Below are 21,822 nucleotides of genomic sequence, written 5' to 3'. Positions count from 1 at the left end.
TTCTATCACCCACTCCATCACCAGGGAAGATTTATTGTGTACACTTTCCTCTGGATAAAAAGCAACCGTAGAAGCACTAAGATGCCATTAGGGTCTTCGGGTTGCGCGTCCAGTGGGGAAAGCGAGCAACCCCGCACGCCTCCCCAGTACCTCTCGGGTCCGGAAGCAATGCGACCACATTTCGGCTGCGAGCCTGCTCAGCCCCTGGGAGCCTCAACCCCATGCGACCTCTTGCTCCGAGGCAGCATTGTGCCTCGGTGCCACCACTAAATAGGCTCGGCACTGCGCAGGCTCCGACGCGCGCCGAAGGACCCGGCCTCGTTTTGGCCGTCGCCGCCCGGCTGTCGGCGCCGCGCTGCACTGGGGGCGGGGAGTCTGATGGGAGACGCGCGCGGCGCTGAGGAGGCGGCTGCCCGGGAGAGGGAGCGGGAGAGGGACTGGGCGCGGGAGGCGGGAGGCGGGGGACAGGGGGAGGCGCCGCCGCCGCCGCCCGCCCCTTTCCGCTGGGGAGCAGCTGCAGCAGCAGGAGCGGAGCAGGAGCCGCGCAGCCGCCGCCGCCGGGGGATGTGGCCGGCGCCCGCCCCGAGCCGCGCCGCCTCCTGAGTACCCGCCGCCACCCAAGCCGCCGCCGCCGCCGCCGCCGCTAAGCCGTGCGGGGCCAGGCCGCGCCCTCCCCGGGCGCCCGCCGGCTCGCATGCCGAGGGGCCCCGGGGCGTAGCTGCGCGCCGGGCGCCGCCTCCGGGCTCCTCCGGCCCCGCCATGGGCTGCTGCAGCTCCGCCTCCTCCGCCGCGCAGGTGAGGGGCTCCCGCCTCCCGGCCGCCCGCCCGGATACCTCCCCCGTGCCGCGCCGCTGGCGCCCGCTGCCTCCTGCTGCGGGAGAGCCACCCTTCAGCCCACCGTGCACTCCGGAGACCCCCACCCCCGCCTCTCCCTAGTGCCTGTCCCGCAGGTGCCCCCGCGCTGGCTCCGCGTCTGCCAACTCGCAGCCACCTCTGCGCGGCCCCTAGTACGCCCCCAGCTCTCGCTGGCCTCTTTCCGACTTGGCCTCTTCCCAGTCACACCTGAGCGGCCCGTCCCGCCCGCCTGCAGGTAGAAGCAACACAGGCGCCTCCTCTCTGCTCTGCCCCAGGTGGCACCCCGTTGCCTCGTCTTCTGGGCCTTGCGCCTCTCTTCCCATCTCCTTGGAGTCTCCCTTTCCCCATCTGCCGGCTGCTTTCTCCGCTCCCAGGCGGAGTACCCTCAGCATGGGCTCTTCACCCCGTTTCCACCTTATTCCAGTTTCTGCTCCATTAGATATTCTGCCCCTTTCTCTTGCCCGCTGCCCCCGACACCAGGTTGAAGTGTTTAAGCGGATTTCGGAGCCCTTACACGGCCCACTTCCCAGATCCCACCCGCTCGCCAGGCACCCCATCCCCCCTTTGTGCCTTGACCCTGGGCACCGCGGCCTCTTCGCACACCGAGGCCCCTGCGGGAGCGCTGGCACTAGGCTGGGAAGGAGATTGGGCACCTTGTGGGTGACGGGAGCGTTACGGAAACTCCCTCTTTGTTGCCAGTGTAACAGGAGGAAGAGGTGCCGAATTTAGTTTTTCTGTGGGCACTGGCTGAATGTTGTCGCTGAGGGCTGAGATGCAGAGATTTCTCCCAGCTTCTACCCTGCCCCCATCCAAATTTCGCTAACCTCCCTCTCCCTTGCCGATCCGAGCCCTTAACCTGGATGGAAATGTTTAGACAACTGTATAAGGATCAAATGTAATAGAACTTGACTGCTGGCCACTAATAACTGAGAGGACCTGTTTGTAAATTACCTAATTTAGTGAATTAGTGAGTGTATTTACAAATACGATAAAAAGCAATCAGGAATACTGCATCAAACTGTCTGGTGTTGGTGTATGAAAAATAGGCTCTGACAACGCCTGGGATGTAATCTCACAGTTTCATTAGCGTAGAATTTAACTGTGGTCTTTGATTTGTTTGTTTGGGGGAAGACAAGGGCTCTTGTTTTTAGAAATAAAGGCTGGTTGGTTCTTGGTGAGGAAAAATGCTAGTTTGGGGGGAAAAAATTCCTCCAGAGATCTAGCATCTGCGATAATGCCAGAAGTGTTTTGCTGCTGCTAAATGACTATATATAACTCAGTTTTAAATAACCTGCATACTTGTTCTGAAAATCTGAGGTCTGTTAGAAAATGACTAGAATTGCAGATGAATGGAGGACATCTATATTTTATCAAGTATCCAACCTATTTGTCCAGTTCTTTTTGGGGGGTGTTTGCTTAGTGGTTTTTGTTTGTTTGTTTGTTTTCCCTTTCTGCCTACTGGGATCACAGTCAGGCTGATAGGTTTAGTTAGTTAAACCTTCCTATTCAGTTGGAATAGCCAAGAAAATTGTATGTGGTGGTGATATGGAGGAGAGGTCAATAGACCAGGGTTTTCATATTAACAGTTAAAGGTGTGGGATTACACAATACCTTTCAACTGGTTAGGGAGTTTTGGGGGAGGGGATTCTAGTTGAGTGCTATTTATCTCATATTTACTTACATATTATTTTCACCAAAAAGGTGTTTTCATGCGACCTTTGTTTTAAGAACTGGGTTACTTTACATCCTCCCTTGGTGGTGAAATCCCTTTAAGACAGGAAATTATTGATAGTTTGTGGATGACTTGTTCATTGTGGAAACAGTTAAATTTGGGAGGGATGGATGCTGAACCAAAACTCTAGTTTAATCACAGCTCTTGCATTTGACTAGCTCCACGTCTTACTTTTCAGAATGCTGTCACATACATTTTCTTCGCTTTTTCCTCCTCTTGCAGTCACTGTTTCCTTCATGCCATGTTCTACAGACAAGATGCATGTCATGCACCCTGAGGGGTGCATTTTTTTTTTCCTGTAGATTTCTATAACCAATCGGCAGCTGTCACATGCCTTTAAGTTCGGCTTTAGGGACTTGTAATGTTTGGTGGAGCTCGAGGAGCAGGTTTTGTGCCAAAGAGCTGGTCATCGTCTTTTTGTTTGTTTGTTTTTAATTTGAGATTTTGGCATCATTATTCATTTGTGAAATGTTACCAGTCTGCTGGCATTTTAATGTCCCTTTCAGGAGTGTCTCCAGTTTTAGAATAGTATCATATCTCTCAATGTTGTGTTGAAAGAAAATAGGGATGCAACTTCACATTACTTTGAACCTCTCTTAGAGGCCTCAATTGTATTTTCAGGCAGGATGTGTTTCTTTTCATGCCTTCTACTGGACTGTAAGCTTCTTGAGAATAGGAACTGCTTTTGTTTTCCCCATCTTTGTATCCATTGCAGTGCCTCACTATATCCTGCACAGTTGCTCAGCAGTACTCAGTAAACAGAATGTATACATACACATATCAATATCTGGCTGGCAAGCAACATTGAATGAGTCCAACCTTGACCCATGTGCTGCTTCACTTCCATGTACTGGTTGACTAATTCCATCAAGCCATCCTCTTCGAAGCTCAAATTTGAACTGTTTAAGTTAAAATTGACCTGCCTTTTCCACATTCCTTCCTGTTCTGTCAGTGGTGCCATCAGTTTGCAAAATTGAGCAGGAGTCTCCTTTTCTCCTGGTGTTCCGCTCAATGCCTATATTTTAGTTGGAGCAGTGGCTATAACGTCTTTAAAAAGCTTGTCTGCAAACTCTAATGATAACCTGCATAGCACATCAAAACAACGTGCTTCGGGGTACTCTGCAGTTCAGCTTAGTTTTTCTCAGTGGTATGTCAGCAATTTTAAAGCTCTGGCAGGTTTTATCAATGTAAATATAGTGCGTTTCCTTTTTGTAGTAGGGATTCACTTTTGAAATGTAATTTATTTTTCCTCCTAGTTTCTTGCTCTGCTGTAGACTCTTATAAAAGGATTTATGGTCTTCCCAACTGTTTCATCTCTTATAGTCTGTCCTGGTATTATTTTCATTTTGCTGGCAGTGTCTGGATATCGTAATTTGCCATCAAAATAATAATCCTGTTTTAGGATTTAGATCAAAGAAAAGTGTCACCTTCTATACTAACTTGCATTTCCTTGCTGAAGGGGCAAATTATTGGCAAAATAATTTGTGCTGCGTCAGTTATGCACATCTAAGAATCTTACGAATGTCTACAGAGTCAGGGCTCTTGAGAACTCTTAATTATGATTTTTATTAGTGACCACTACAGGTTATTTGCTAATATTAGTAACTGCTCAAAACAAGCCAACACATGATAGCCTTTGCCTAAAAATGTCTTTGAAGGGAACGTAAAAGTGAGATAGTCTTGAGTTTCTTTTTACAGCACTAATCTTCCCTAAGACTCTTAAAATTTATTCCCAACTCTCCATAATTCGTTTGTTCTGTTATAACCTGACATAATTTCTATTCTTGTAATGTTAAACTTCAAAGTTCACGTGTAAATCTTCAGATTTATGACATGTTCTTTCCCATTGACAAACCAGTTTGAATGAAGCAGGCTTTCCAAAGATTACTTAGCAAATTGCCGTAAGTCTTTGTCGTTAATGGCTAGATCATTATTCCTCACAGCAGTGCTTTGGAGGCCAGGAGATTCTGCAAGTTCTGTGAAGTTCTGTCCTTTGGTTCTAACCTTAGAAATTGTGTGAAGAATGGAAGAGAGTCTTTTTGGTTGAACAGACCACCCCTCGTCTGTCTGACTTCAGGAAAAATTGTACTTGTCTACTGTCTTGTCCCATGGTCCTCAAATCGAGAGCTAAAAATTTAATGATCTTTTTCTAGATCTTCTATCTTGTCTAGGGAGTAATAAAAAACAGTCAGGTGGTGTACTAATACTGGTTAACTTTTGAGTATGTTAACTATTCCTTAACAGATTTTTTTCTTTTTTAAGATTCTATTTATTTATTTGACAGAGAGAGAGATATCACAAGTAGGCAGAAAGGCAGGCGGAGAGAAGGGGGAAGCAGGCTCCCTGCCGAGTAGAGAGCCTGGATATGGGGCTTGATTTCATGACCTGAGCCAAAGGCAGAGGCTTAACCCACTGAGCCACCCAAGTGCTCCTCCTGAACAGATTTTTAATAATATTGTAGTCTCTGCCTGCTTTGGGGAATTTGAAGTCAGATGATAAAAATGGCATTTGAAAAGTGTAGTAGGATTTCCCAAAAGAAACTAAGTTATTCCATTAAACTATGTCCAGCAAAGTAGACTTTCTGGGATTAAAAAAAGTCATGGCATGAAGACAGTTTATTTTTCTTTTTCTGAATACTGTGCGGTTAGTATAGAAGAGCCTCAAAATATATAAATAAAGCTTACTGTTAAAATTGGAAAAATAATGTAAAAATGGTAATGCTTTTTGTATAGCTATTTTCCACAGTGATTTTCGTGTTATAATTTCTATAGTAATTATGAAGTTGACTCCACTTTGATTTTACAGCTGAGGAAATTGGGACGTGGAGGTTGGGAAACTTGGCTCAAGTCAGCTACCAAGTGACAGATCCAAACTTTAATCCCGATCTTCTGGATCGCAGTCCTGTGTTTCTCTGTTCATATGCATGCTTCCCAAATCTTAAATTGCAGCTCACTCTATCTTTAGAAAAGGTCCACTCAATAAAATTTTGAATTAAGGAATTTCTAGCTTAAATTCGTGCCACCATTTTGAACTTCTGTGGAACAACCTAGTATCATATAGCAAAACCAGTCTAGCTAGAATGTTCCCAGACTTCACAAATGCTATCAAGTACTATTTGATGTTTTCATCCTATAATTTAGAAATGTTATTGGCTTGGGCAGGTAATTATTTATAAAAATGCATTCTTTAGGGGCACCTGGGTGGCTCAGTGGGTTAAAGCCTCTGCCTTCGGCTCAGGTCATGATCCCAGGGTCCTGGGATCGAGCCCCACATCGGGCTCTCTGCTCCGCAGGGAGCCTGCTTCCTCCTCTCTTTCTCTGCCTGCCTCTCTGCCTAGTTGTGATTTCTCTCTGTCAAATAAATAAAATATATTTTTAAAAAAATGCATTCTTTATTACGCTTCTGGTAATTGGTTAATAGCTGTGTTTCTACATAACCCTCCATACCCTACCTCACTCCCAAAAGAAAGAAGTATTTCCGTGTTATAACCTTGGCTCAGGTTTTTGGGACTCTAGGGGATATTAGAGGTAAACCAGTCCTACTGTCTCACTTTTCTGTTTATGCAAACTAGAATTGAGAAGCTATGAAGTAGTCTGAGGTTAGAGGAATCCATTATGGGGATTCCTGGGACTAGAAACTCTGTCTCTTAATCTCAATCTTTCTGTGGTTAATTCTTAATGTTTTTTGTTTTTTTTTTTCTTTTTAGAACTTCTTCCATTTTATTTTTTCAGCGTAACAGTATTCATTCTTTTTGCACAACACCCAGTGCTCCATGCAAAACGTGCCCTCCCCATTACCCACCACCTGTTCCCCCAACCTCCCACCCCTGACCCTTCAAAACCCTCAGGTTGCCCCAACCTCCCACCCCTGACCCTTCAAAACCCTCAGGTTGTTTTTCAGAGTCCATAGTCTCTTATGGTTCGCCTCCCCTCCCCAATGTCCATAGCCCCCTCCCCCTCTCCCAATCCCACCTCCCCCAGCAACCCCCAGTTTGTTTTGTGAGATTAAGAGTCATTTGTGGTTTGTCTCCCTCCCAATCCCATCTTGTTTCATTTATTCTTCTCCTATCCCCTAATTCTTAATGTTTTAAGTCCTCTTATCTTTGCTGAACTCAGAATTTGTATACACACACAGAGTGTCTTTTCAGAATCTCTGGTTCACTGAAGGATACCTGTACCCTGGTGTGGAAACTGGAAACTGGTGTGGAAAGCCTACCTTTCATTCCTCCACATTGCATCACCACATAGTGCTTCTTTTACTTTCTAAATTCTACTGCTAACACCCCCGTCTAAGCCTCCATCATCTCTGGCCAGAACCTTGCTTATGGATCTCCCTGTATTATTCTTGCTCCCTTCAAATTTTTCTCTGTACTGCAGTCTTAGTGATCTTTAGAAAATCCAAAGCTGGTTGTGTCCGTTTCCTGCATGAAACCTTTTAATGGGGGTCACCAGGGTGGCTCAGTGGATTAAGCATCTGCCTTCAGCTCAGGTCATGATCCCAGGGTCCTGGGATCGAGTCCAACATCTGGCTTCTTGCTCAGCTCTGAGCCTGCTTCTACCCCTCCCACTGCCTGCCGCTCCTCCTGCTTGTGCGCTCCCTTGCTCTATCAAATAAATATATAAATAAATCTTTAAAAAAACAAAAGAAAAAATATGGCTTCTGATTGCTTTTAAGACAAAGACCAGAGTCTCTCACCTTAGCTAACAATACTCTTTTGGGGCTGATCTCTTTCTAGTGTCACTCTGCTCTCATGCTCACTCTTTGTGCTCCAACCTCACAGATTCCTTAGTAGATTGTGTTTCTAAGGAGTTTTTCCACTTGCTGTCCACTTGTCTGGAAAACTCGTCGTTTTCTCTTTGGACTTTGGCTGGCTACTACTCATCCTTTAAGTGTTAGCCTTAAAGTCACTTCTTTGGAAAAGTCTCCCCTGATGTTTCAAACCAAGCCACGTCTCCTCAGTAAATTCTCATCGCCTGAAGAATTTTCCCTTTGAGTGCTTAAAGCAATAAACAAATAAAGTTGATATTGTCTAGACCGGGAGTTGTTGGCAAAACTATAATCCATGGACCAAATCTGACCAGCTACCTGTTTTTATATGGCTTGCAAGCTAAGAATGCTGAAATCGTGTGTGTGTGTGTGTGTGTGTGTGTGCGTATTTTTTTAATGGTTGAAAAAAATCAAAAGATTATTGCATGATACATTCGTTTCATACAATTATATGAAATTTGACTTTCATTGTCCACAAAGTTTTATTGGGACATGATCCCACTCGTTTGTTTACAGATTGTCTGTCAATACTTTCATGCTTCAATGGCAAGGTTGAGTAGTTATGACAGAGATTCTACAAGTATAAATATTTACTCCGTGGCCTTTAAAGAAAATGTTTGCTGACCCCTGGTCTAGAACGAGTTGACACCTCTTTGTCATGGGATCATATCTGTTTTGTTCACTGCTATTATTCTCTATGCTAGGTTGGTAGCCAGTACATGAAATGTACTCAGGAAATATTTGGATAAATTAACAAAGTTCTCTTTCCTTCCATGGATGGATGTGGATGATGAACTACCTTAGCAATTCCAATGTTTTAAAATTCAATACAATTTTTAAAGGTATAACTGCTTTCAAAAAAGCTTTCTCTATATCATCCTCAATGGTGTTCTTAAACAGCCTGTATGTTCCAGGTATACATGTCATGTGTGAAGCAAGGGGACTTTGAGAGGTGTAAGTTCCCGGGTCAAGGTAGATGGGAAAAGACTGGTCCACTCCCATAATGGGCCAGGTGGATTTACAGTCCTGGCGTTTTTATAGCAGGCACAAATGGATGGGACTTTATGTGAGGTGTTATAAAGAAAAAGTGTTTGAACTGGTGAAAACTTCAGTCTTAAAGAGGCATTGTTATTTCTACTGTGGGAATTCACTCTGGAAATGGTTAAAGTTTCTGGCACAGTAATATTTCTGCCCTTTTAGTACTTTTGGTTTTCAAATTTATTTGGAATATAGCACAGCGTGATGTTCCAGTTTGGAATTTATGCATTGTGTCGAACTTAGTCCTCCTTTTAAAAGGTGATTTTTGAAAGAGAGTTGCATTTTTCAGTACTTTTTTTTAAAGATTTATTTATTTGAGAGAAAGGGACCCTTCCCCCACCCCCCACGAACCTGGAGGGGGAGGGGCAGAGGGAATGGAAGAACAGAGAGCCCTGTGCAGGGCTGGATCCTAGGACCTTGGGATCATGACCTGAGCAGAAGGCAGACAGTTAACCACTAAGACACCCAAGCACCCCTTTTCAGTAGGTTTTAATATACTCGGTGGTAGGGGCGCCTGGGTGGCTCAGCGGGTTAAAGCCTCTGCCTTCGGCTCAGGTCATGATCCCAGGGTCCTGGGATCGAGCCCCGCATCGGGCTCTCTGCTTGGCTGGGAGCCTGCTTCCTCCTCTCTCTCTCTCTGCCTGCCTTTCTGCCTACTTGCCTACTTGTAATCTCTATCTGTCAAATAAATAAATCTTTAAAAAAAAAAAAAATATATACTCGGTGGTAGGGGATCCTTAGCTTATTTTTTCCTGTGATATACTCCTTTAAAAAAAAAAAAAGATTTATATATTGTAGGGAGGGAGGGGCAGAGGAAGAGGGAAAATTTTTTTTTTTAATATTTTATTTTATTTATTTTTTTAAAAGATTTTATTTATTCATTTGACAGAGAGAGAGAGAGAGATCACAAGTAGGCAGAGAGGCAGGCAGAGAGAGAGAGGAGGAAGCAGGTTCCCTGCGGAGCAGAGAGCCCCATGCGGGGCTCGATCCCAGGACCCTGAGATCATGACCTGAGCCAAAGGCCGAAGGCAGTGGCTTAATCCACTGAGCCACCCAGGCGCCCCTATTTTATTACTTGAGAGAGAGCATGCGTGAGTGTGCACATGAGCAGGGGGCGTGGAAGGGCAGAGGAGGAGGGACAAGCAGAGTCCCCAAGGAGCAGGAAGCCCTACATGGGGCTCCACTGCAGGACCCTGAGATCATGACCTGAGCCAAAACCAAGAATCTGATGCTTAACAGACTGTACCACCCAGGTGCCCCAATAGATTCTTTTTTGATTTCATATCAGTTGTATAATAGGATTTACTTAAAAAAACATTTGGTTGATAAATCACTGAATTTTAAGTAATTAATTTCTTTCTTTCTTTTTTTTTTTTTTTAAGAGAGATTTATTTATTCATGAGAGACAGAGTGATAGAGAAAAGCAGGCTCCCCTTGAAGCAGGGACCCTGACGTGGGGCTTGATCCCAGGACCCTGGGATCATGACCTGAGCTGAAGTCAGACACTTAACTGACTGAGCTACCCACGCACCTCTGGAATTTATTTTTTGTATGAAAATAATATTACTCTTTTTAGCTGTTCTCTACAATATCTCACGGTCAACTATTTGGACATTTATTTAGACAGGAAACTCTTAAAAGCTATTTTTAGTCTAATTTTTTAAGGTTGTTAGATACACTGAAAATTGTTAAACAGAAATGTTTGATTTCTGTGTACTTTTATATAACATAAAATAAAGAAACAGCAAAAAGACAGAAAAACTGGAAATAGATGGTTACTTCAAGATGTTCAGGTAGCAGTGAAAAAAAAGTGTTAAAAAAAGTGTTCTGGTTTTTTTTTTTTGTAGCATTGTGATAATGATGATGATAATCTTGTAAGATTTTTCATTATGAATCACTTAGGATGCTTCCGCTGTAAGAAATAAAGAAAACATTAAAACATTAAAAAAATGAAAACATTTAAAAAAAGTTAATCTCACATAAATTGAGACGTAGGGTGGCTTCTAGGTTGGTTCGTTTAGCGGCCTGATGATGTCAGTGAGGACATGATGTCAGTCTCTCTTTGCTTTTTAAAATTTCTTTTATTTTTTTTTTTTGGCCCCTGAGTGGCTCAGTGGGTTAAAGCCTCTGCCTTCAACTCGGGTCATGACCTCAAGGTCCTGGGATCGAGCCCCACATCGGACTTTCTGCTCAGCAGGGAGCCTGCTTCTTCCTCTCTCTCTGCCTGCCTCTCTGCCTACTTGTGATCTCTGTCTGTCAAGTAAATAAATAAATAAAATCTTTAAAAAAAAAAAAAATTTCTTTTATTTTAAGGAAGATCGCTTCTCTTCCCTTATCTGCCCTCATGATCCCAAGATACATGTGGCTCTTCCTACTTCCTCTGAACTAACAACCTCCAGTGGTTTCCCTTTAGTAGGAGTTACGGAGGGCTGCATACTCATCCCTAAACAATTTCTAGCAGGCAGGAGACCAAGAACTCTATAATTGGTTGGCTTAGCCTAACCAGGATTTCCTGGAGTCAAGTGGAGGGTGGAGCAACACCAGAACAAAATTAGAACTCTGCCAGCAGTGCAGAGGGCGAGGGTGGAGATGGTGACGGGGTAGTCAGCCAGTAGTACCTGTTACACAGTCTTGTCGTTTTCTTCTGCCTGTGAAGTCGCATGTCCGCAGTGTTTCCCAACATTTTGCTTATAGCTCCATTATAAGACTTCACAGCTCATAACTGAAAGTCACACCATTATCCTTCCATTCTCCCAGGAATATTGCTGTAGCCACTGCTGAAGCCCCCGTTTCTTTTACCCACCCCACTGCCTCTTTCCTGTTCTGGGGCCAGGATAGTTTCAGGATTAAAAAAAAAAAAAAAGACCATTTAAGGTTATAATAATGGTTAAGTAGCTAATTGATATTCCCACGGTCTGTGACCCTCAAGAGAATCTTGGGGGTTAGTATAACCTCTTCCCTTGGGCTCTCAATTTCCTTGTCTGCCTCTTCTCTGTGTGTTTATCTCTGCCTGGTCGTTACTTGTTTATTCTCTTTTCTCTAACGTTTTCTTTTTCCTTCCTTCTCATCCTTCCCCAGTGCACTTAAAGAGCCATAATACTGAGTAGAATGTGCTAGGATAGAGAAGGGGGGAAAAAAAAAAAAGAGAGAGTGCCTTTTTTTCTTTCCTGCCTGTTTAATTTCTTTCTTTCTTTTTTGTATAAAGAATAATAAACCTGAAGATTCACATCATTATTTAGGAAATCTACAATATAAAGAGCTCTCATAAAAAATGCATCTCTGCAACAAATAGCTAATTTACAGAAGAGGAAATAGTAAACTAATATATAAATGTGTTCAATCTTGCTGATAATCAAATTAACTGAAAGCACAGAGATAATCTTTTACACCTGCAACTTTAGTAAAAGTTAACAGAATATTAATTGCTCATGTGGTTTTGACTCAAGTGTACTTTATTGATTTGCTGAATAAATTGGAATGACTCTCTTGGGACATTGTTTGATGACATACATTGAGAGCCATAAAAAGCAGTTGACATCCCTTATTTAGTACTCCAAAAGTATAGTAAATGCCATATGCAAGAAACTTTCCATTTGGTGCTATTAATAATAGCAAAAGAGTTTATTATTAAATATAGTATTTGGGGTATAAAATTTATTTTTTATACTAAAAAAAATCTATTGTATGTGTCTCATTTCCCATTCCCAGCTTAATGATCCTCCGTTAATGCATAAGTGGCCTTCTACCTTCCTTATAAGAAATCCTTTCCCTGCTGTTACCTTAAAGGGCCATTAGAATTCATAGAATTGATCACCATGTTATACTGATAAGATTATGGGCTGCAGGGCGTCTGGGTGGGTCAGTGGATTAAGCCTCTACATTCAGCTCAGGTCCTGATCTCAGGATCCTGAGATCGAGCCCTGCATCAGGCTGTCTGCTCAGCAGGGAGCCTGCTTCCTCCCCCTCTCTCTGCCTGCCTCTCTGCCTACTTGTGATCTCTGTCAAATAAATAAATACATAAATCTCTTTAAAAAAAAAAAACTCTTAAAAAAACAAAAAAAAAGATTATGGGCTGCATAGCCAGACTGCATGGATTTGAATTTCAATTCTGTCACCAGCTGGGTTATTTGGACCAAATTCTTTAACATTTGGTGCCTTGCTTTCCCCAGATGTAAAATGGGAACAATAATAAAACCTGTCTCATATAGGCTTGTAGCAAATTGCACAACCCATGAAAATATCTCCACCATTATGATATTAATGGAAATTAAATCTGTCAGTTGTCTTTGTATCCATTAATCCCCCTGAAAAAAAATCCTGTTTGGGTTTTGGAAAAGGAACCCTGACTTCTAAAAATTTTAAATTGTGTCTGGAAGATGAGTGCTGAGGGTGAAAAAAACAGCAATAATGAGAGACTAAATTGGGTGCTTAGGAGTTCAGGGAATGGGGAAACAAAGAAAGGTTGGACTAGATGGTGAGTGGGCTACCTGAAAATGACCTTTGATCTGGCCTTGAAGGATGGGACTTTGAGTGGGAGGAAAGACCCATTTCAGTGGAAGACAGAAGAGGCATTCCAATGAAAGGAACAGCTGGGAAAAAGGCAAGGAAGCCTTTAACTTACTACAAAGGAGACCTGGCCAGAGTAGAGAGAAGAGATGTGACACGTAGGAAAGTGTTTAATATTTGAAGGGAAGGAAGTAGGCAACCATGGAGGGTTTTTCAGAGTGATTTAAGGAAGATTAATATGACAACCTTGCCTGTGCTCGAAGTGGAAGAAAGGGAAACAGATGCCATTCTAGGAAGCTGTTCACTATCTTGGGCCAAACAGTGTTTCTCAAATGGAAAACAGAGAACAGATATTATGGAATTGAAATAGGACAGACTTTCCTGATTTATCTGGGTATGTGGGATGAAGGAGAAAGATAAAACCAGTTTAGAATTCTGTATAATGGAGGAAGAGTGTTACAGGCATTGCAAGGGGAGATGGAGACTAGTGTGTTGGGAAGAGAAGATGAGTTTAATTTTGTGTGGACTGATTTTGAGGTGATACTGATACTAGCAATTTCCCATAGGCAATGGAGGACCTAGCACTGGGTTTTAGATAATGCTTTACGTCATGTGCATAGAGGAGATGCTTTCAGGATGGGTCATCTCTGAGGGGAAGGAAAGGGCATGAAATACGACAGCAGGCAACTTGGGAATGAGTGATGACTGATCATGGCCTGGGGGTTTCTCTGTGCTCATTCCCTGTCTGCTCTCATATAATAGACCTCATTTTTTTTCTCTCAACTCTGGGGGGTGGTATCAGTGTTAGCCCCATTTTACAGATTAGGAAAGCTGAGGCAGTTTGCCCAAGTTCCCCCCAAGTAGTGTAAAGCCTGGAGTAGTTCAAAGCACGTATACATTTCCTACTGCAGTACATTCCTCTCTCTCTGCTGTACTGAGGACTACTACACTTGAATAGTATATTAAATATACCTTAGACACCACTTACCTGTCACTTAAATTCAGAGATTGTGTGTAATGTTTGCCCTCACTTTAAAGTGTGTGTGTTGGGGGGGGGGTTAGATTGATTTTATTTATTTATTTTAAAGATTTTATTTATTTATTTGACAGAGAGAGACAGGGAGAGAGGGAACACAAGTAGGGGGAGTGGGAGAGGGAGAAGCAGGCTTTCCGCTGAGCAGGGAGCGTGATACAGAGCTCCATCCCAGGACTCCAGGATCATGACCTGAGCTGAAGGCAGACACTGAACAACTGAGCCACCCAGGCACCCCCATTCACTTATATTTTTAAGATTTATTTATTTATTTTAGACATTGAGCAGGGTGGGGGGATGGGCAGAAGGAGAGGGAGAGGATCTCCAGCAGACTCCCCACCGACCATGGAGCCCAAGTCTGGTTTGGTCTCACAAACTTCTGATCATGACCTGAGTCAGAATCAAGACTCTGACGCTTAACTGACTGAGCCACCAGGTTCCCCGAGGGTATTGGTTTTAAATCCTTTAATCCGTGCACTCCAAACTAGAGGTTCAGGATGACAGTTTGTAGCAGCGTCTGTGGTCTCTTAAGTTACAAACATTGAACTCTAGGGACCCTGGATTGTTGTGTATCCCCTCCTGGGCTCTTTTAGATTCTTCTTAAAACCTTGAGTCTGAATAAGTCTATCATGGCAGTAAGTTTACCAAATGTGACTATAATTGTGTCCTTTTCTCCATAACTTAGATTCTTGAGAATATCATTTTAAATAAGGAATATATGTTTATTTAGTCAGTGTTTGGAGATGCCCATGGATGCCGGTGTTACTTAGTAGTGAGTACCAACAAGGCTCTGGAGAGCCATAAGAGAGAAAAGGGTGAAGAAAATGGCCACAGTGAAGTTGACTTTGTAGCACAAATGATTAGCGTGCACATTAGGATCAAATTATGAAGGCAGAGATTTTCACCACCAGGGCAAAAGCTGGATTTTTTTTTTTTTAAACTAAATTGCACTTTAAAAACTCAGCATAGTTACGAGTTTTATTCCTTGCTTGCTAGGCTCTGAAGTTTTTTCAGATCTGTTTTGCATGTGATTTTGTATTTTCATGACAAGTCTAAAAACATCAAGTGTTGGAAGACAATTCTAAAGCTATCAAGTTTTAGGTCTAGCATATTAAATACATTCTGAAACTGCTTCTATGTCAAGAAAAACATTTTGGAATAGACACTGGTGGTTGAAGTAGGTTTCAGTTATGAAAGTTTGGAAATAATACTTTAATTTTAATTGAATGCAATTCTATTTTTAAATAATAGTGATAATTTTTAAAAGTTTACAGTTTAATAGTTTAATGTCGTTTAATCTATAAACTTGCCAAGAGCAAGTGGAAAGTCATGTTTCTCTTGTAGTAACAGGCAAACAGCAAGAAGCCTCCTGGGCAGGAGGAACACTTTCTTCTGACCTACCACTTACCAGGCTCTGGGTTCCATGGGTGGTTCTCTACAGTAAAGATACAAATGTTACTTATTTAAGAATGCCTTAAGGGTTTCTCCCAATCCTCTGCTCCCCAAACACCAGGGCTGCAGGTGATCTAACCCCCAAAAAAGGTTCTAACTTCATAAAAGTTTGGGAAATTCTTGCTTATTCCATGCCATCTCCCCAACATCTCCCTTTCCTTACCTCTTTTGAGTCATAGTGCATATCAGCATTTTAAAGGCTTATTCCCCCACACTCCCCATCCTCAACCCCAGGAAGCCAATTTAACTTGGCATAACTGAACTTTTGAATTTATTTGTCCTTAAATGTTTTTAATTACATTTATTTTAAAATATATTTTATTTATATTCTTTAACTAAACTACCTCCAGCAGGGCTCGAACCCATCCCCGAGATCAAAAGCCGCAAGCTCTATCCACTGAATCAGCGAGGTGCCCCTTTTCATTACATCTTGAGGAATTATTCTGCAGAACATACCTTGAGAAATGGTTCTTGAAGTATTCTCAATTTCTTTAAGTGACAAGGGAGTAACAAGAATTGTGTTGGATCAGGTAACCCTCAGGTAGGAAGCGCTCGGCAGATATGAAACGGAGTTTGAACACGTCATAAGCTTCACGTTCTTTAAAAATATTAGCAGAGCTGGGGCACCTGGGTGGCTTAGTTGGTTGAGCATCTGCCTTCGGCTCAGGTCATGATCTCAGGGTCCTGGATTTGAACCCCGCATCAGGCTCCCTGCTAAGCAGGGAGCCTGCTTCTCCCTCTTCTTCTCTCTTTCTCTGTCAGATAAATAAATAACACCTTAAAAATAAATAAATAAAATATTAGCAGAACAATGTAAATAAATTTTAAGTCACTCGAATGCATTATAATCTAATAGCCTTCATGTGAATGGTTTCTCATATTTGTGGTTTGAGATCTCCCAAGAAGAGTTAATAGGTTACAGAAGGACCCTACCAGTTTGTAACTTGGGAATCTGGACTGCTGTGTGGCCAGCTGACCCAACAGCAAGAGAAGGAACCAGTCATTTGGGCTTAGGGGTTTTCTTCTCCTTTCCTCTGGGTCTGCTGCCTACCACTCCAAGGGGCCATACAGAGGTGGGACCTGGTGATCCAATGTTGTCTTTTTTGTTGGAGAAGGAATTGAGAATGGAGATGAAGTTATAGGGACTAATCAAATAATAGATCCTCAATAAATGCTTATTGAATAAATGTGATGAGGGGATGGGGTATTCAGGGACTAACAGTTTAGGATGCTAATGATACTTATCAAAATTACTAATAAAACAAATATAATGTGCAGTGGAGTGAAATGGGAATGAACCTGAAAATTATAATAAGGCCATTATTCGAAATGTTTGTTAATTCTAGTGATTGTGAACCTGATCTTGTTAGCATGTGTCCCTTCATTATAATGAAGTCTTGGTGAAGACATTAATACTAGGCAGTAGGGGGGAAAAAAAGAACACATCATAAACTAGAGACCTCCAGATTGGTCCATACCTAACTATGCTAGGTAATCAGCACTGGTTGATAGATTTATGAGAATGAAGTCTTCTTTTCCCGTCTGCCTCTGTCTCTCCACTTCAGGCCCCCCCCCCTTTTTTTTATTGGCTTACATTACAGAATGCTCGAAGGAAGCTTTCTGGCCCATCTTCACAAATGCCTGTCAGGAGCAGAGCGGGTAGAGCTATAGAGCCTATGTGTTTTATTCAAAGTATTACTGAAAGGACAAAAAAGCACAGCAAAAATGACCCCTGCCCATGACGGTGGTGCAGGAGTGAGGAAGCTCTGAGGCCAGTGGGAAGGCACTGAAAAAAAAAGTAAAAGCATCAAGAATTTTGGTAAAATACAGGGGCGCCTGGGTGGCTCAGTGGGTTAAAGCCTCTGCCTTCGGCTCAGGTCATGGTCCCAGGGTCCTGGGATCGAGCCCCGCATCAGTCTCTCTGCTCTGCCTCTCTGCCTACTTGTGATCTCTGTCTTTCAAATAAATAAATAAAATCTATTTTTAAAAATGGGAAAAAAAAGAATTTTGGTAAAATACAGAGAAAATTCCAGGTGGGTCATATGCTTTGGTTCAGTTCAATGTTTACTGGCAAGCGTGCTGGTCAGGCTGGACTTGCTTTAACCAAGAGTGAGAAGTGTACAGTCTACAGAGGAGTGTAGGGGCTCCCCCAGTGTTGGGAGTGCACCTGCACCTCTCTTTTTTTATGTAGTCACAAGTTATACCCATTTACAGTGTGTAAAGTGCCGATAATTTCTTGGTAGATTCTAAGCTATTTTTTTTTTATATTTTATTTATTTATTTGACAGAGAGAGAGGTCACAAGTAGGCAGAGAGGCAGGCAGAGAGAGGAGAAACAGGCTCCCCACTGAGCAGGGAGCCCGATGTGGGGCTCGATCCCAGGACCCTGAGATCATGACCTGAGCCAAAGGCAGAGGCTTAAACCACTGAGCCACCCAGCCGCCCCCTAAACTAATTTTTTAAAAAATATTTTTATTTATTTATTTGAGAGAGGGACAGTGAGAGAGAGCATGAGAGGGGGGAAAGGTCAGAGGGAGAAGCAGACTCCCCGTGGAGCTGGAAGCCTGATGCTGGACTCGATCCTGAAATCCCGGGATCATGACCTGAGCCAAAGGCAGTTGCCCCACCGACTGAGCCACCCAGGCGCCCCTAAACTAATTTTTAAAGATAAGAGTTAGCAGTTGGTTGAGCAGCTGACTTGATTTCACATCAGGTCATGATCTCAGAGTCCTGGGATCAAGCCCCAAGTCAGGCTTCTTGCACAGCAGGAGTTTGCTTGAGAATTGTCTCCTTCCCCTCTGCCCTTCACACCTCCCGCCCCCTGAGCACTCTCTAAAATAAATCTTTTTAAAAAATAAAATAAAAATAAGAGCTAGAAATAGACATTATTTTTGAAGTATGATGTGTGTCACTTCTTAACTGATCAGGTGGAGCTCAGTAAAGTTTGGGATAAATTTATTGTGTCTGTAGGCATGATAGTATGTTATTATGAAGAGTGAAGGGAAAAGTAGTGTCCTTTACTAGAAAATAAAGCTTCCCTGAAGCCTATAGACAGGTCATACTGACTCCTGAGTCCCATAGAGAAGATGGTACCTGTAATATGTTTAATATATATTTTTAAGTTTTTTGTTTTTTTTTTTAAAGATTTTATTTATTTATTTGACAGATGGAGATCACAAGTAGGCAGAGAGGCAGGCAGAGAGAGAGGGGGAAGCAGGCTCCCTGCTGAGCAGAGAGCCCGATGTGGGGCTCGATCCCAGGACCCTGAGATCATCACCTGAGCTGAAGGCAGAGGCTTAACCCACTGAGCCACCCAGGCGCCCCTATTTTTAAGTTTTTATTAAGCAATCTCTACACGCAGCGTGGGGCTCAAACTCAACCATGAGATCAAGAATCACATGCTCTTCCAGCCAGGTGCCCCATATGTTTAACATTTTTATTCCTCATTTGATGAACAACATTTAAGCTAAGGTGTGGTTTTTGTTCTTTGATAGTACAAGATTCTAGTAACTTTATTTAAAGTAGGACAAATTGAAGGTATTCCTTTGCTGTTCACTAATCTCTGGTGGCTCTCTCGCCGCTTGTCCGCACTCTTGACTGAATCCCAGCTCTCTGTTCTTTCACCCTGCCAGGAAGCCCAGGTACTCTCTCGTCTCATACCAGAGGTGCGGTCCCAGAGTCTCAGACCTGGGTACCATGATCTGTTTAATGTCCCACAGCCACCAAACCACAGGGCCCACGGTGGGTTCTTCATTGTCTCTTATCACTATGTTAGACCAACTTCTTGATTCTCTGCCAGCTTTCTCCCTCTCAGATGGACATTTTCTCTTTTACTCTCTAAGTATTTGCACTTTGTCTGCTTCCAGAAATGTTTTACGTGATTTGTAACCAAATGTAAATATACTTAAGACTTTTAAGATGGGGGTGCCTGGATGGCTCGGAGTGGCCACCTTTGGTTCTGGTCATGGTCCTGCCCGAGGTTCTGGGATTGAGCCCTGCAGTGGGCTTCCTGCTCAGCAGGAAGCCTGCTTCCCTCTCTGCCCTTACCCTCCTCCCCCAGCCTGTGCTTTCTGTCTCTTACTCCCTCACATTCTCTCTCTGAAATAAATAAAACTTTAAAAAAAGAGAGATTTTGAAATGAAAAGTCAAAAGCTAAAAGGAGAGGTGGTATAGAAGGAAGAGACATACATGTCCTAAGTGCCCAAGCTTATTCACCTTTGAGGGTTCCTAGCTCTTCTTTAGAATAGTACTAATTCAAAGGAGATTATTACACGAAATCCTTTTACAGAATCCCACAACTGGGAGGCCCTTGAGGTCTGTAGTCCAGCCCACCAAGGTATCATATCCACTAGGTGGACTTTGTTCAGGCTCTGCTTAAATACCTCCATTAGCAGAGAGCTCACTGCTTCCTGAGACAATTAATTCGGCTTTCAGGCAGTTAGTAGAAATGTCTTCCTTTTTGCAAGCTGAGCTCTTGTCCATGTAACTTTACTGTTGGTTCTGATTCTGCACGCTTTAGCCAGATAGAATAACTGAAGATAGAAATCAGCCTTTAATATGTGCCAAGTTTGTGTGTATTTTAAACTTAAAAACCCTTGATTTATACAACCACTTCTAAATGTCATGATTCGAGATCCTGTGCTATTCTGGGCTTCCCCGTTTTTTTCTCCTCTTATGCTTTGATTTTTAAAATTTATTTTTTTATTCCTATCAAAGCAATACATGCATATATTTTTAAAGAGTCAAACATTTCTAGTCGGATTTTTTTTTTAATTATTTATTTATTTGAGAGAGAGACAGTGAGAGAGAGCATGAGAGGGGAGAAGGTCAGAGGGAGCAGACTCCCCATGGAGCAGGGAGCCCGATGTGGGACTAGATCCCAGGACTCTGGGATCACGACCTGAGCTGAAGGCAGTGGCTTAACCAACTGAGCCACCCAGGTGCCCGGGATTTTTTTTTAAAGTCTCCCCCATTTTCTGTTGCCCTGAGGCCATCACTTTCAAATCTTTGAACTAAATTTTTTGCTTTTGCCTCAGTATCTCTAACATGCTTGTATTACTGCCTCCTGATTTTCCAGTTTCTGGCATTAATTTTGGCCTCCTGTTACGGACGATGAAGATGGAGCTCTCTTGCAACACCATTCTTGGCCCCCTCCCTGGGAACACTTCCAGCCCCCATTATCTGTTATCTAACCTCCTGCTATAGATGTGTCTTCATTTTGTTTGGATCAGTATTTAGTCTTTACATCACGACTATGTAAATGTTCTTCATAGCTGGGTCACGTAATATGTCATCCATCTTACATAATCTTTTGTTGCTCTTGGAGGTAATTGTCTTGTTTTGCTGTTTACCTAGTTTCCTATGCACTTAATGACTAATTTACCTCCAAATTCTTGCCTCGTTGTGTGAATTTCTTTGAGTCATCTCAGATACCTTGGATGCTCTTTTCAATTTCTATTTCTGGACTCGATCTCTTCCATAGCTCTAGTCCGGGGTGGCCAATTTTCAGGCCTGCTGCAAAGCTCTTAATTTGAGATTTCCCTTCACATCATACCAGGGATTATCTTGGTCTTTCTTGTGTTGGAGTCCCAGTTATCTGGATCCTGTGAATGTTTTAAAAGTTTACATAAAAATATTTCTAAAATGTCGATGTGGCTTTCTTTATTTTGTGAATCTGTGTAAGGAAAATGAAGGAAAGGAGGGAAGAAGGTGAAATAGAACTGGAAGAAGAAAACTTCTTTTTTTGCCTTTAAACTGCAAGATCTGGGAAGAGTTCAGAACATCCTTCTCCTTGGAATGAGACCAGTGAATCTGATTAGCATGGTGGATTCAATATGCACTTATCTCTTCTCCTTCTCCAGACTCCTTGGTGTGGCATTAATGTAGGTCCAGATCACCTAGGTAGGATCTAAGGCCCAGGGATCCCTGAGGGCATGGGTGAGAAAAGAGGTTGAAAACCACAGAACTGGTTGATAGTGTATGTTAGGAGTAGGTAGACCTTTGGATCACTTCCCCAGCCAAGCAAATAGATATACACACTGCCCTACAATTTTCTATTTTTACATCTTACATTAAGGTCTGTGATCTATTTTGAGTTCATTTCTGTAGAGGGTTTGAGGTATCAGTTGGGGTTTTTTGTTTGTTTGTTTGCATTTTTGCATATGGGTATCTAATTATTCCAGTACAAGTTGTTGAAAATGCTATGCTTTTTCCACTGAATTGCATTTGTACCTTTTTCAGATATCAACCATATATGTGTGGGACCTTTTCCGAGCTTTCTATTCCATTTCATTCACCTGTTTTATGGTAGCTTTATATACTATATATTGAAATCAGGTAGTGTGATTCCTTTAACCTTTCCTTCTTTTTAAAGAACTGTTTTGGCTGTTACTGTTCTTTTGTCTTTCCTTATACATTTTAGAATCAGCTTGTCAATATCT

The 21,822-nt window shown here is 42.6% G+C and overlaps 1 protein-coding gene across 3 annotated transcripts in view; it reads left to right on the top strand.

Moving 5' to 3' along the window:
- The first annotated feature begins 551 nt into the window (after positions 1-551).
- The window catches only part of SLC44A1 (solute carrier family 44 member 1), a 199,739-nt gene continuing 178,468 nt past the window's right edge, over positions 552-21,822 (top strand). For 2 of the 3 annotated variants that reach the window (XM_046022434.1, XM_046022433.1), the window contains exon 1: positions 554-795. In XM_046022434.1, coding sequence (XP_045878390.1) covers positions 760-795 — 36 coding nt within the window. In that variant the 5' untranslated portion in view covers positions 554-759. Of the gene's footprint in view, positions 796-21,822 lie in introns of all 3 variants that reach the window. The other variant, XM_046022432.1, reaches the window with a different exon arrangement.

The sequence above is a fragment of the Meles meles genome, chromosome 11 (genome assembly GCF_922984935.1).
Source record: "Meles meles chromosome 11, mMelMel3.1 paternal haplotype, whole genome shotgun sequence".
In the NCBI taxonomy this organism is placed as follows: Eukaryota; Metazoa; Chordata; class Mammalia; order Carnivora; family Mustelidae; genus Meles; species Meles meles.
This window is presented reverse-complemented; position numbering and strand designations above follow the sequence as displayed.